Here is a 16,386-nt window from a genome sequence, read left to right on the forward strand (position 1 = left end):
GAAATAAAAACAGAAAGGTAAGTTGAAGTTGTCATTCTCCTCAATGGCCAGGCCCTGATACTCTAAAGAAGAGCAGTGCCAACAAGAGCTGGCTCAGATGTCAGCTGGGCCATTGACTGCATATAATGCCGCAAAGGGTGAACTTGTCAAAAGCTCAGTTCCCATCTGTGAAATAGGAACAGAAAGTAGACACGTAGTGCAAAATTTGTCTATAGAAACAAATGCAGGGTGTATACAAATGATAAACAAGCTGAAAAATAAATTAGGGAATCTACACCCTTCACAACAGCCACAAAAAAAAAAAAAAAAAAAAAAAACCCACAAAGTATATTGGTGTAACTCTATTCAAGCAAGTGAAAGGCTTATATGAAAAAACTTCAAGTATTTGAAGAAAGAAATTGAAGAAGACATCAGAAAAAGGAAAGATCTCCCATGCTCATGGGTTGGGAGAATCAACATAGTAAAAAAGGCTATCTTAGTAAGAGCAATCTGCAGATCCAATGCAATCCTCACCAAAATACATATACAAGTTTTTACACACCTTGAAAGATCAATTCTCAACTTTATATGAAAAAACAAAAAACCCAGAATAGGTAAAACAATCCTGAACAATCAAAGGTCTTCTGGAGGAATCTCTATTCCTGATCTCAAGCTGTACTATAGAGCAATAGTAATAAAAACAGCATGGTACTGGCATAGAAATAAGATGGTTGATCAATGGAATTGAGTCAAAGACCCACAAATAAACCCACACATGTATGGAAACTTGACTTTTTGTAAAGAAGCCAAAACTATACTAGGGAAAAGTGATATCATCTTCAACAAATGGTGCTGGTCTAACTGGATGTTTACATGTAGAAAAAGGCAAATTGTCCCTCTCTATCACCCTGAACAAACTAAAGTCCCAGTGAATTAAAGACCTCAACAGAAATCCAGAAACACTAAATCTGTTAGAAGAAAAAGTGGGGAAGTGTCTTGAACTCATTGGCACAGAAAACAACTTCCTAGACAGAACACTAATAGCTCAGGATCTAAGGTCAACAATTAATAAATGGAACCTCATGAAACTGAAAAGCTTCTATAAAGCAAAGGACACTTTCAACAGAACAAACAACAACCTACAACAACCTATATACTGGCAGAAGATCTTCACCAACCCTACATCTAACAAAGGGCTTTATATGTCCAAAAATATACAAAGAACTCAAGAAATTAAATACCACCAAACCAAATAATCTAATTAAAATGGAGTACAGAGCTAAACAAATAATTCTCAACAAAGGCATATTGAATGGCTGAAAAATACTTAAAGAAATGCTCTACATCCTTGGTTATCAGGGAAATGCAAATCAAAACAACTCTGAGATTCCATCTTACACCCATCAGAATGGCTAAGATAAAAAACTCAAGTGACAGCCCATGCTGGCGAGGATATGGAGAAAATGGAACACTCCTTCATTGCTGGTGGGAGTGTGAACTTGTACAACCACTTTGAAAATAAATCTGGTGCTTTCTCAGAAAATTGGGAATAGAGCTAACTCAAGACCCAGCCATACTACTCCTGGGCTAAAGATGTTCCACCACACAACAAGGACATTTACTCGACTATATTCATAGCAGCCTTATTCATAATAGCCAGAACTTGGAAACAACCTAGATGTCCCTCAACCAAAGAATGAACAAAGAAACCGTAGTACATTTACACAATGGAATACTACTCAGCTATCAAAAACAAGGAAATCTTGAAATTTGCAGACAAATGGATGGAGCTAGAAACGATCATCCTGAGTGAGGTAACCCAGACCCAGAAAGAGTGTGTGTATGGTGTGTGTGTGTGTGTGTGTGTGTGTGTATGTGTGTGTGTGTGCGTGCGTGCGCCACAAGAGTGCACTTACTATAAGGACACATGAGGTTGATGTTGAGGATAGCTTCTTTAGTTACTTCTGTACTTTACTTTTTTCGAATCAGAGTTTCTCTGTCATGTTGTCTAGACTGGCTGACCCTCTGGTTTCTGATATGCACATGTCTCTAGACCACAGCCCTGGGCACATAGCTGCATGCTACCACCTACCTAGTAGGTTCTCAGGGTTGTGTTTGGGATTTGAACCCTGGTATTTATGCTTGTGAGCAAGCACTCCCCCCTCTCAGCATCAACTCAAACACAGAAAATTACATTTTTGAAATTACATTGCAAAGACATTTTTTTGGCTGACAACTTCTCATAGTTTAACTTTTGCAAGAAAATATGAAAATGCATCCTTTCTACAGCTACTTATGTGTCACTTATGTACAAAATTATGGAGTGTTGAATTTTAAGGCTGCTAAGTGAATCATTACTCTGAATGAATTCTGACGCCAGAAATAAACAGTGAAAAAAATTCTCCTTCTGCCCAGCAAAAATATAGCAGGACTTTCAGTATTGTAGTCCAGAAATGGACTAATCTTTTTCAAAAGTAGGAACTTTTTTTTGTATTGTTGTTGTTGTTTTCCTGGCAAGGTCTTACAATTAGTCACAGTGAGAATTACCTTCAGCAAATCCATTTTCATGTTCTCTATAAATATAACTAATGGCCAAAGATATAACTTGGTAGCTCACATAGAAATTTATTATTTTTTTTTCAGCTAAAAATCAGGCATAGAATTCAAAACTGTAGTACAGGAGGCTTTTCTTTCACTTGGAGCTTAGTTTCACAGAACAACCAGAGTCATTGTCTGCCATTTTCTTGCTCATCCTACCCCACTGGCAAAAGAAAATTGCCCCTAGCTTGCTTTTTACAATAACACAAGTTACCATGACCATTTTCTAAGTCTTTATTTTGTATATTCAAGTGAAAAGCCTCAAGAGGGAAACTCACATTTTGGTGCAACATCTTCATTTGGAAGACATTGTGTGCAGTTGAAATCTCTGAAGGAACATTTTACTCATAAATAATTTTTGGATAATTTTATATTTTATTAAAATCCTAAAATATTTAGTAAGTAGCAGAGCTTCACATTTTAACGAATTCTCCATATTCTCGGTAGAAAGCTTAACCCAGACACTGTTCTTCATTTTTTCCCACCAGTGAACAAAGCAGAAAAACTACCCTCAGCTCCAAGAAGTTGTTTCACTGTCAATTGTGAACATGCAACACACTTCATATAAGCAAGGAAGGTAGCAATTGAAATTTATTATGGTTATCAATATTCTATCTTGGTAAGAGTAAACATTTAAGAAATTCAAAATAAATGCACTTTCATGAAATTCAAAGATGCTCTTAAGAATAGGAAATACGATTACACAAGTTTATATTTTTATGAATTCTGAATTCTATAAGAGACCTTTACGAAGTCTCATGCGTAAAAATTCAGTACAAACAAACTTTCATGCTCCTGTGTTTATTCTATAGGTTTTAAAACATACATGGGATTTGATTAAGGACAATTATTTAGGTTCAGTCATAACATGTATAGATAGGATCAAGAGCATCAAGTAGTAATTTAGACTTATCATGTAGGCAACAGCCCAATTGCAAAGTTCTGTTTCCCATGTGGATACAAAAATAGACTTCCTTGAGATCTTTATGTTTGATTAAATATGCATTAAGAGATGAAATGACAGTATATGGAGCATAAATCCTCATATGTTAATTTAGTTAAGTTCCCTGCAGTAGGTACACACACTCACAGCACTCTTAGATACTTTTACATATCTCCAGAAATAGCATCTTAACTACAAGATCATAAGCAGGCCAAGGGGGACATCTTGAGGTCATTCCAGAAATGTACACATTGGTATTTTCACAACTGAGTCGAGACTCAATTGGTGTTTAGAAAAATAGACCCTTCACACAAATTGACAGTTTAGCTATAAAATGTATAGTTTCTTCGGGGGGGGGGTGAAAAGACAATGTTTCTCAAAAGCATTTAGAATGGCTTGAAAGCACTCTCTTTCTAATGTCACCTGGCTGTCACTCTCACACACACACACACACACACACACACACACACACACACACACACACAGACACAGTCATTCACACACATACACACAGAGTGAAACTCACATGCAAACACACACACACAAACACATCCACACACATACTCACTTACACACAGACACACATGTTTACACACAGATACACTCTCATACACACGTTCTTGCGGAATGATATAGATACATTTAAAAATAAGCATAAAACTGTACAAAACCTTTAGACAAAACTTAAATATTTTTATACAGTGGCAAAGGGGAACACAGATTCCATGAACCACTGCACAGCCATTTTCTTTCCCTATGTCTAAAAAAAAAAAAATAGAAACAACTAATTTGAGATTTTGAGTTGACCCACTCCAGTACTTTCCTATGAACTCTGAGTTAGAACTGGGCTCGCAGGACCATTGGCAGAATGTTCTGGCTCCTCAGTACCACTGGCAGGCTCCGAAGCTTCCACCTCACTCTTGTCTTCCTGCGTTTTGTCCAGGGCACCAGCTGGATGGACACAGTTAGCATTCTGCTTGGCTCCATCCACTTCGTTATGGAATTCAATTTTGTCTTGGCTGTTTGATATCTTCACTTGTCCATTCTGGGCAGGAAAGATGCTGGCAATGGTGTCATAGAGGAACTGGTATTGCTCCTGGGGAAAAGAAGCAGCACAGATATAAGTGAGTATATACCATTTGACTCTTTCTGCCCAGGGGTCCTGCCCAAACTATGGCACCAGCCAAGGACAATACGTGCAGTAAACTTTGAACCCATACCCAGATCTAGCCAATGGACCGGACAGTCTCCACAGTTGAGTGGAGAGTGGGGTCTGACTTTCACATGAACTCTGGTACCCCATATTTGACCACATCCCCTAGATGGGGAGGCCTGGTGGCACTCAGAGGAAGGATAGCAGGCTACCAAGAAGAGACTTGATACCCTATGAGCATATACATGGGGAGGCGGTCCCCCTCAGGAACAGTCATAGGGGAGAGGAGTAAGGGGAAAATGGGAGGGAGGGAGGAATAGGAGAATACAAGGGATGGGATAACAATTGAGATGTAATATGAATAAATTAATAAAATATAATTAAAAAAAAAAGAAAGAAAGCAGCGCAATCTTGCATGGAGAAAGGTCTTATGTCCAGAAGAGATGCCCAAGCACTAACCATTTCCTTTTCCAAATCTAGAACACATTTACTGACATATTCTCATCAGGAGCTTTCTAAATGACTTATAGCTCCCTATGATCAGAGGCAAGGTATCTTGTGAGCGACACCAAACAGGTAACTCCCTGCTACACATCACTGGATGTCTGAGCCTAGACTTTTGCCAAAATGTCATTTTTGTCCCTATGTTCCTAGCTAATGTGCACACATCATTTATGAATGCAAGCAGAAATCACCTCATCCTAGAGACTTACTCAAATCTCCATAAATTAAAGTGATGCACCCCATTCTTCTTACATCTTCTATGACATTTAAATCATGTGTTTATTTAATACTTATCTGCCTTTGGGTCTCTTTACAGCCAATGAATTTATCAGGTATTCAAATACTTCTTAAAAATTCATATGTATAGGCTCAATTCATGTGTATATAAAAGCTTTGCATATTTCAATAAGAACTTATATTGAGAATAATTACTAAATCGCAGATGTTCAACTATGTTATTGTTGCAGACAGAGGATACACTGATTGCATAAATCTAATACATACTGCTTTCCATTGTGCACACAGCATGTGCATTGTCAACTACAGGCCTCTAGATTCTGAGCTAGCCTCAGGATTGCTTTGGTTGGAAGCCATAGTGTGACAGTTCCAGGCCTCTTCCTGTCTGTGCTCTTGATGTTCTGCCATTTTATAAGCTTGGGCTAGCCTTCTGGATGAGCAGAGACACGTGGCCACCGGCAACTCCTGCCTGACATCAAAGGTAAGCAACAGCCACTTGCCAATTTACTGGCATCAGAGATAATTTTAGGCCAGCAGACACAAGTAGATACACCTGGGTCTCATCGGTTAAGCCTGGGAGCTCAGTAGATCAACAGAATATCGCTGATATATCACGATGTTATTGAAGTCACTGCCTTCGGGGCTGATTTGTTATATGAGACTAGTTGACAAATGACAAAAGAAAGGGAGGCTAAACAGTGAGTGGACATTTGAGGATGTGACTATATAACCTGCCATGACAAGTTGGTGACAAACTCTTAGAAGGTCTTACACTGATCATCCTTTAGAATGTAAAAATGAATGGAGAAAAAGAAAACAGGCAAACAAAGAAGAGAAGAGAAGGGAAGGAAAAGTGAAGAGAGGAGAGGAGAAGGCGAAACAACCTCCTCCAAACACAGACACCACGAAGTGACATCGAGGGACACTTACATAGGTGCCCACCATCCCTGGCCGCGCTTTGCGTAGAGACTTGACCACTTGAAAAACATCAACCACATCTTCTGTTTCTGCACTTTCCAGGAGATTGAACAAAGCACAGAACAACCCGGTCTGCTGGGACCCATCTCTGCCAAAAGAACAAGAAACTTTCTTAAAAGCAAAAAATTAAATGTCAGCTTTTTTTTTTTTTTTTTTTTTTTTTTAGCGAGAAAGAAAGGGCTATTGTCCTAAACACAGAGAGGTGGGATTTTTGTTTTGTTTTGTTTTGATTTTACATCTAGTGCAGGCATCTTGCTCACAGCTTTTAGAGACCAAAGTAGTTTCTGTGAATTTATTTGGGAACAGACTTTTTCCAACATATGACTTTGACTTGCCGATTCGGTGGTTTAATGAGATTTCGATTTGACCTTAAAAATAATACTTTCTTCCATTTAGTGCTTTGTGTTTTTAAATACGTGTTTATTAATGTCCTGAGTAATTAGGACTAATATAAAAAGGTCAATTTGACAAATGAGGAAACCAAGATGTAGGAAGCATTGGAGCATGTTTGATGACACGTGAAGTCCAAGGACCAGCCCTGGGCTGCTCCCTGCTCCGTTTCTCCCTCCACTTCTTAAAAGTGTTCTACATCGACGTCAGAGGGGAAACCATGCCTGACAGAGTTAGTCACTAAAGCAAGGGCAACCAAATAATTTAGCAACCACAGGAGGAGAAAGAATAAGGGCAGGAAACACAAGACAGCTTCGTTTTAGACCCTCATGTAATCAGCAGGGACTGTGTGTTAGACTTCACACACACACACACACACACACACACACACACACACACACACACACACGCGCGCGCGCGCGCGCGCTACAGTTACACCTTATGCAAGAAATTCAAGCCTAAACTTCTGTTCCTCAATTTTCTTTCTACATAAATTTCACCTTTAAAAAATGCAAATAGCCCTGGGGACAATATATATATATATATATATATATATATATATATATATATATATATATATATATATATATATATATATATATACCCACTAGAGCTCGTTCTTTTGTTTGCGGTGATATAGGATGAGAGACTTTTGCAACTTCTGAAAGCCTTTCATAAGATGTACAGTGCTTGTCTTGTGTTTTTTTTTCTAAATTGTCATTTATTTTAATATTTTTTCTCTAAGCTTTTCATATTATGCATCTTTTTCAATAGGTCTTAAGGAGGTTATATAGGCATCTGTTACAGGTAACACTTAAGTGTCTGCACAGCAAGGACTAATACAATTAAATAGTGTTATTTGTATGAATGCTTTTTAAGTGGGTTTAAAGCTAAGTTGCCAAGCAACGAGGAAATTGCAGTTCATTTTCAAGTTAATGGCACTTGAGTTGGCTCATCACATATGGGTGCTTGCACTCAGTTCTAGTGACTTGAGTTGATTCTTAGAACCCACAGTGTGACAGGATGGACGTGGGTCCGACAACTGTTCTCTGACTTCCTCATGCATAACACACACACACACACACACACACACACACACACACACACACAATTTCATAAAAGTTTACAAATAAATACATTAAGATATGGCTAGTGGAAGCAAAGCATTTAGCACTCAGGTCTTGTAACACCCAGTAGAGTGAATGCAACGCACAAAGTCTATCTATCCATAATGAACTCTATCAGCCAGTCCATGCATACATTTTTTTCTGCTATTCACTCTTTCCTTTACCACATTCAACATTCCAGGTCTAAGGCTGGGCAGTACAGAGTCAAAGGTGACATGAGATTATATAAAACAGCTACCAGCCTAAAACCATTGCTTCACAATCTTCATCGTTAATATTATTACTGTAGCTGTGGTTCATACGCATAACAGGAGAGTGAATGGCTTCATGGGGCTTTTCAATGGGTCACGTGCTTTATAGTATCAGGATTCTGATATATACTGAATTCAACAGAAATGAAGAAGAAGACTCCTGACTTGAAAGCACATCCTATCAGCCCCGACCTGCAGTGGACCAGGATTGGTGCATGTTTGTGGTACTTCATCCCTTCAGGGCAGCTCTTGGGAAGCTTCTGTTTGAGGTTCCGAATCATAGACACCAGTTCTTTGGGTTCTGCAGGAAGTTCCTCCGCACTCCACGTGGTACACTGGTACTGGTACACAGTTCTGGGCTCCTTCCTCTGCAATCAGCGGGAAAGGGAACGTTAGCTCGGATGAAGCTTGGTACAGTTTATCATAGCGTCAGCAGTTGCATTTGCTTCGCAGTTGCTTTCATTCAAATAACTTACAATTTTTACTCCAAACCATTATAAAGACAGTGGCCTTGATTTAGTGCCTACCAATTGGCGTGAAATAGTTGGTTTTAATTTGCTATTAGATTAATTGTGTCATTAAAAAAAAAGAAAACACTTTCAAAAGTGTTCACCTACCTTGGAGTGTCTCAGTTCAAATGTGCGGAGAGTATAGGCTGAGGACTTGTCTGTGTCTTTTAACACCACTTCCATGTCTCCATGTGCCTGCTTCCCTTCTCCCCAGTACTGAGCACAGACCTCCTAAAAAAACAAAGATCACGCTTATCACGTTCCTCCAGGGTGTCAGCATTGCTCTGTAAAATATTCCAAACCCCTTCTCTCTTCATACCTCTTACTTTTTTAATAAATGGAAATGACTGTAGTCTAAGACCGACACTTCTATAAAAATCTAAAATCTACTTCAAATACAGTGAAGGTCCTTTCCCTGCAAAGCGCCTGCTTGAAAGTGATCCAGGTAACTTGGAGGAGGGGGACTTATCAGCTCTGGATATCATCTTTGGGATTTGCCCCCTTTTAAAAGCCCTGACTGTCTAACCTCTTCAGAATCTACAGAATGAGCTGACAGCCAGCCATGACTCTTGCAACAGCGTGGCCTCCACTATTCCTCCACCGGTCCTTGAGAACAGAGTTTGCGTTGCTTCAAGATTTCACCCAGCATCAGGATGGCAAGCTCTGAGAGAAGCTACATTGAGGCAGCATGTAAGTAAAAAGTCAGACTGCGGAGCAAGGGGACCACAGGCCCCTACTAACTAACACTCCATAGTTGCTGACGATGCACAGAGCCACTGACAGGAGACGAGGGGTAAAGGGAGGAAACTGGAGATGGAAGTAGAGAGGGAGAGGAATGAAAGGCAAAGACAGAGAGAGAAAAGGGGGAGTGAGCAGAGAAGATCTGTAGAGGAGAGAGGTAGGAGGAGAGAAAGGGGAGAAGAAGACAGAGACAGTAATGGATCGTGGTGCCTGTTTATGAAAATTTCACTAAATAAGCCTTATCATATGGCAGACCTAAAACTGTACTAAGTGGCCTACTCTGGGAATTTTTAATGGTGTCTCATGGTACTAAGAAAAATACCAAACATATATCACACGGGTTAAGTAAAAAGTAAAGTACATCTTCCTTTTTTTTAATTTTTTTTATTTGTTTTTTTGTTGTTGTTGTTTTGTTTTGTTTTGTTTTGTTTTTTGAAACTGGGTTTCTCTGTGTTGCCTTGACTGTTCTGGACTCGCTTTGTAGACCAGGTTGGCCTCGAATTCACAGCGATCTGCCTGCCTCTGCCTCCCAAGTGCTGGGATTAAAGGCGTGTGCCCCCACCATCTGGCGTAAGAGCACATCTTAAGTTTGGCTCAAGTTACAGATTTTTATGGCAATAATACCACATGGGAATGAAGAAGGAAGGATACAGCTGAACATTTCAGAGTTTTGTCTTTCTATAAGAATGTAGTTAGGATGGGCTGGGGGCGCATTTGGGTACAAAGGATATTTGTGTGTTGAGAATGCCTGGTGGGGAGCCAACGCTCTGTACACAAACATACTTGTATAAAGTGGAAGGTGGATTTCAACATATAAATATAGGAGGAACGTGGAAAGGCATAACTTCCACGGTGTAGGTCCCCCCTACTCCACACACCCAGGAATTGAGAGACTGTCAGAAGCCAGACATAAGATCATGGAGCCAACCTGGCAAAGGCCCCAAGAACGCTGACAGTGCCAACTATGTCACAGAGGGTGCAGAACCTGGCGAGTACAGCAGTAAACAGGGAATCTGAGACTGGAGAAGGGCACTGCATGGTCAAGGGTTTTCTGAAGAAAGTGTTCTCCAAAGCACAAACCTGGTCTCCACTCGTCAGCTCCGTCAACATCACAATAACCTTGACTTTTCTTTGGAATATCATCTGCCAGAAGTCACCAACAGTCTCTTTTAGTGGCCCTTGAGCAGCAATCAGCATTTCTGGTTTCCAGTAACTCTAGAAATCACAAAGGTGGGAGTTTGTTAGTGCTGCTATCCAAGGGAGAGCAGTAGACTCCTAAACATTTAGAAAAAATGGTTGATCTGGTGTCCTTGCCATTAATAGGAGAAGTTGAGATGCTCAAGTCCAAGAAAAGTGCAGTGTCTATTCATAAAATATTTAATGCTCAGCTAATACTGTGAAATTACAGGTATATATATGCAATGCCACCTGTGACAAATAATTTTTGTAAACATCTTTTTTCTCTGGTGGTTGTTTTCATTATTAAAATGAATCAGTGTAAACATTTACAATCCTCCTCCTCATTCTTCCTCCTTAACTTGTGCCTACAGGCTTCTCCGGAAGTATGAAGCTAAAACTCACTGACATGCGAAGGAAGATCTGGAACACCTAAGTCTTTACTGAATCTTCTACTTAGTTTTCCTTTTTTGTTTTTTTTGTTTTTCTTTTTCCAAAGGGGTGTATGAAATAAATTAATCTGAGAGACTTTCAAAATGCTGACATGTGACTACTGATGCTAACCAGACCAGTTCTGGAGTGGTGCCAAAAATAATAACTAATTTAGTTATCTAGGTAAATAGATTTCATCGCATCACCATAAAAATTCATAAGTTTACTGATTTGAATAACTAATGCTTTCTTTTTTTTTTTTTTTTTTTTTTTTGACAATTTTTAATTAATTTATTCTTGTTACATCTCAATGTTTATCCCATCCCTTGTATCCTCCCATTCCTCCCCCCCCCCACATTTTCCCATTATTCCCCTCCCCTATGACTGTTCCTGAGGGGGATTACGTCCCCCTATATATTCTCATAGGGTATCAAGTCTCTTCTTGGCTACTTGCTGTCCTTCCTCTGAGTGCCACCAGGTCTCCCCCTCCAGGGGACATGGTCAAATGTGAGGCACCAGAGTATGTGAGAAAGTCGTATCACACTCTCCACTCAACTGTGGAGAATATTCTGACCATTGGCTAGATCTGGGAAGGGGTTTAAAGTTTACCTCCTGTATTGTCCTTGGCTGGTGCCTTAGTTTGAGCGGGACCCCTGGGCCCAAATCTGCCTATCATATTGTTCTACTTGTAGATTTCTAGGACCCTCTGGATCCTTTTATTTTGCTGTTCTCCCATGCGTCTCTCATTTAGAGTCCCAATAGGATGCCTTCCCCTCTGTCCCAGTTTCCTGGTAAGTGAAGGCTTTCGTGGGACATGCCCCTTGGGCTAGTATGCAGATATAAGTGAGTATATACCATTTGATTCTTTCTGCTTCTGGGTTAACTCACTCATTATGATCATTTCTAGCTCAATCCATTTATCCACAAATTTCGGGAATTCCTTGTTTTTAATAGCTGAGTAGTATTCCATAGTGTATATGTACCACAGTTTCTTTATCCACTCTTCTACTGAGGGACACTTAGGCTGTTTCCATGTTCTGGCTATTATGAATAAGGCTGCTATGAACATGGTTGAGCAAATTTTCTTGTTGTGTGCTGGAGCATCTTCTGGGTATATTCCAAGGAGTGGAATAGCTGGGTCTTGAGGAAGCCCTATTCCCATTTTTCTGAGATAGCACCAGATAGATTTCCAAAGTGGCTGTACTAGTTTGCATTCCCACCAGCAATGAAGGAGTGTTCCTCTCTCCCCACATCCTCGCCAGCATGTGGTGTCGCTTGAATTTTTGATCTTAGCCATTCTGATGGGTGTAAGATGGAATCTCAGAGTTGTTTTGATTTGCATTTCCCTAACTAATGCTTTCTAATAGCTGCATTTGTTCTAATTTTATTACTTTAGTGTGTTATTATATTTAACATAAAATATAAGCAGTAGCACTGTCTTGTCCTGAATCAACCGATTAAGTTTTAACCCTTTCAGGTAGTTTGATATGTTTACAACAATTATCATCAGGTGGAACCTTTGTACCTACGAATACGTGGATATCATCAAGCTCATGAGCTATATATAATATTGCCTAAGAAACAGACCTAATAACACAGACATGATATCAAAAGGGCCAGACTCTGTCTTTGGAGTGTGGGTATCTACCATCACAAAAGATGCATTGATGTATTTGCTGGTTTCCTCTGAGTCACTGTCGTCATCTGAAGACTCGTCGGAGTCAGGCTCACTCTCCTTGCTCGTCTCCAGTTCATGCTTAAGTGGCACTCTGTTAAAGTCATCTGCAGAAAACAAAACAGTAGCAAGTCTCCCTAGACAAGCACTCAGGGCTGAGGACTGTGCTCACCTGCAGGGAGTTCTCGCAGAATGATCACATTCCAGGGCTCAATCAAAATATCTAATGCAAATGAATCAACTTTTCTCCTGACAGACACATGGAAATGAAGAGCAACTATGTAGAATTAACTGCAATATGAGTCTAGGTAAAATTCAGCAGTTAATGATTAAAATTAGTTTTGAAAGTCTAAAAATTAAGAAAGTAAGTACTCAAAAGATTACAGTAAGAAAAACATGTCATAAAAATTGCATCATTGAGGCAGGTGTATCACTGTGAGTTCAAGGCCAGCCTGGTCTACAAAGTGAGTACAGCATAGCCAAGGCTACACAGAGAGACCCTGTCTCAAAAACAAACAAAAAGAAGAAAGAAAAAAACCAAGTAGCATCCTTATGCTCCAACTGATATTTCAGTATTTGATACGCACACCTTGATTGTTCATAGACTATTACTGCGCTGGTTAATATAACTTAAGAATTCAGAGAGACTTTTTTTTTCAATATTATTCAATTAACATTAAATTAATATTCCTCCTAAGTACTTTCTTCAGATTAATTCATTTTTAATCTAAATTTTCTTTCGTGGTAAAGCATTCCTTGCTTCTCAATAATAACCTGGCTGTTGACGTACTTAGTACTACATTATTATCAAGTCCATGTTTTAACAGTATCAACCAGGACTTCTGCAGAAATTAACTAGGTCAGCCATGCACTGATTCAATTCACCTGCTTGTCTTGTTTATTAGCTTGGCTTATATTTTACCCATGCTAATTTTGGGATATGCACCTGGATGCATTCAAAGCAGCGCCAGGTGTGATCCATCAATATCCTTAAAGTTTAAGAATATTGTTGTATTTTGAGTGTGGCATATTTAGTGACTGGCAACTTATCGAACATTGCCAGCTTTCCCCAACCACTCAGCTGCCAGTAATAAAGAGAAGAAAAGACTGTGACGCCCCCTGCTGTTTGGTGATTACCTTGACATATGCTAAGATAAGATAAAACTATCAAAGGAGACCAAGCCCTTTTTTTTTGCCCCAACTCACAGGTTTCATATTCTCTAACTCATTTCTGCATTTTGTTCTTTCAAATGTGTCTGTGTGGGGCTGGGAGAGGGGATCCACTAAATAATATCCATCCTCTAACGTTCATCGACAGTACTTGGTATCTAAATAATTAAGTTTTAGATAGCCCACAAATTTCTTATCTGTTGTCAATCGAGCGTTCCTTCATCGTCCATGTCTTACATTAAATGAGTCAAAAAATAGCTTAACTTCATCCGATACAAGAAATAAAAGTAGATTACATACATGGAACAACATTTGAATTTCTGTTTTTCTTCTTGTTTTCTTCTTGATTTCCAATATGCTGTGTCCTCCAGCTCCTGTATGAAGGAAGTCTCTAAGGAAAACAAATAAACAAAAAGCTTCTTTAAAATTTTTGTATGTCCTTAATTATTGTAGCCTGAAATATCACCTAAAGAGAGGTACATTATCAATGCCTGAGACATGTGTGTAACTCTCCATGGGTGGCAGGTTTTGTTTGTTTGTTTGTTTGTTTAAATTTTATTTTTTATTTTCCCCCAACATAACATTTTTATTATTTGTAAATTAATCAGAGTTCAGTCAGAGCAGAGTAAGTGTACTGGGCTTACTTGCAGAGTACAGGTAATGGGGTACTTACAATAATACAGATGTTGCTAACTGGATGGATCCATGGAAAATTCTATAGCATCATGGATAATGACCTCAAGAAAGCTGCATCATGGAGCCCCCTTCTCAGCTAAACTTTCATTTTTTAGCATTATCCAAAATCTCATTCATTTGGCCCTGGGACCTTGTCCTCTTTACTAAGAAGTCTCAGTAGCCTTGAAACCATGGACCTAGCTGCAACTCACTGTCACGCAGTGCAGCTTCAGTGGAAGGCTTAGACTTGTGGGCACTTAAAAGAAACAAGGATCGAAGAACAAATAATTCTCCATATCCCACTAGTAGGAGAAGATCCACCAACTCCACTTAGAATTCTAGGTTCTTGCTACTGGAGGACAGTGGTTGTTGAGTGGCTTCTGGCAACAAGCTGTGGTGTTTTCCAAGGTAGCTAGTTTTCTGTGTTACTCTGACCAGGTACCAATAAAAAGACTACTTAAAGTTGAGAAAAATCAGGAGAGAGTAAAGAAGGAAATGTTTACTATGCCTCCTGGTTTGATGGTTTAGTTCATTAATGGAGAAGAAATCACAATGAAAGAAGTTGTTCTCAGACTTGACTCACAGATTCCACATTAGGCCATAGTCTTCTCCTTGCACTCAGTTCTTTATAAAGAACTGATAGCCCCTGCCTGCCATGGAAGTCAGGCCAGAGGTATAAGAGTAGAAAAGCTTTACTCAGTTATTAAAAACAGGGAATTTCCGAAATTTGTGGACAAATGGATTGAACTAGAAATTATCATAATGAGTGAGTTCACCCAGAAGCAAAAAAAGTTAAATGGTATATACTCAGTTATATCGAGACACTAGTCCAAGGGATACGTCCCCATGGAAAACTTTACCTACCAGGAAAGTGGGTCAGAGGGGAGGACATCCTATTGAGACTTTAGGTGTGAGAAGCCTGGGAGAATGAAGAAATAGAAGGATCCAGAGGGTCCTGGAAAACTACAGGTGGGTCTGGGCCCTGCGGTCCTCCTCAAACTACGGCACCAGGCAAGGAAAATATAGGCAGTAAACTTCGAACCCCTACCCAGACTAGCCGATGGACAGGAAATTCTCCACCATTAAGTGGAGAAGGAGATCTGACTTTCACACAAACTCTGGTGCCCCATATTTGACCATGTCCTTTGGATGGGGACGCCTAGTGGCACTCAGAGGAAGGATAATAGGTCACCAAGAAGAGACTCGATACCCTATGAGCATATACAGGGGGAGGAGGTCCCCCTCAGTCACAGACATAGGGGAGGGGAATGCGGGGAAGCGGGAGGGAGGGAGGAATGGGAGGAAACAGGGGAAGGGCTAACAATTGAGATGTAATATGAATAAATTAATAATAAAAAAAGAAAAAAACGAGTAGAAAAGCACGCCCAGCCCTCCACCTTGCACCTGCAAGATCATTTATGATGTTAACCAATGCCTCCTTGGCATACAGACTAAGCCAGATTAAATAACTAGTATAGAATTTCCTCCCACATCAGAAAGCCTATAAAAGTAAGAACTGACCTTTGCTTCTTAGGGAACCAAAGGGCCTGACTCTATTTTAAGAAACCCCCACATGTTAGATATGGTGTCTATCTCTCCTATTGCTGGCCTTTTCTGGGTTTAAAGCAAAGGCTCTCAAGCCCCATCATGCTATCTCAGGTATGATGTTATATTCCTACAAATTGCTCTTCCATTTCAAGGCCCACTAAATGCACTGCCCACCATAGCCTCAAGGGTGTCTCTCCTAATAAAGCTCTTTCTGCAGAGTAATTTAGCATCTGCTACTTCACCAAATCAACCCGCTCTTCTTCTGTATGATTGGACTGCATTACCAGGAGCATGGGGCTG

The 16,386-nt window shown here is 39.8% G+C and overlaps 1 protein-coding gene across 1 annotated transcript in view; it reads right to left on the reverse strand.

The window, feature by feature from the left end:
* Nucleotides 1-3,591: 3,591 nt before the first annotated feature.
* Nucleotides 3,592-16,386, reverse strand: part of Ptprc (protein tyrosine phosphatase receptor type C) — a 60,702-nt gene continuing 47,907 nt past the window's right edge. Inside the window, exons 22-28 of the mRNA XM_051148314.1 lie at nt 14,164-14,254; nt 12,667-12,800; nt 10,491-10,625; nt 8,778-8,900; nt 8,353-8,528; nt 6,345-6,480; nt 3,592-4,616 (exon numbers count right to left, since the gene is read on the reverse strand). Coding sequence (XP_051004271.1) covers nt 4,344-4,616; nt 6,345-6,480; nt 8,353-8,528; nt 8,778-8,900; nt 10,491-10,625; nt 12,667-12,800; nt 14,164-14,254 — 1,068 coding nt within the window. The 3' untranslated portion in view covers nt 3,592-4,343. The remainder of the gene's footprint in view (nt 4,617-6,344; nt 6,481-8,352; nt 8,529-8,777; nt 8,901-10,490; nt 10,626-12,666; nt 12,801-14,163; nt 14,255-16,386) is intronic.

The sequence above is a fragment of the Acomys russatus genome, chromosome 6 (assembly GCF_903995435.1).
Source record: "Acomys russatus chromosome 6, mAcoRus1.1, whole genome shotgun sequence".
Classification (NCBI taxonomy): domain Eukaryota; kingdom Metazoa; phylum Chordata; class Mammalia; order Rodentia; family Muridae; genus Acomys; species Acomys russatus.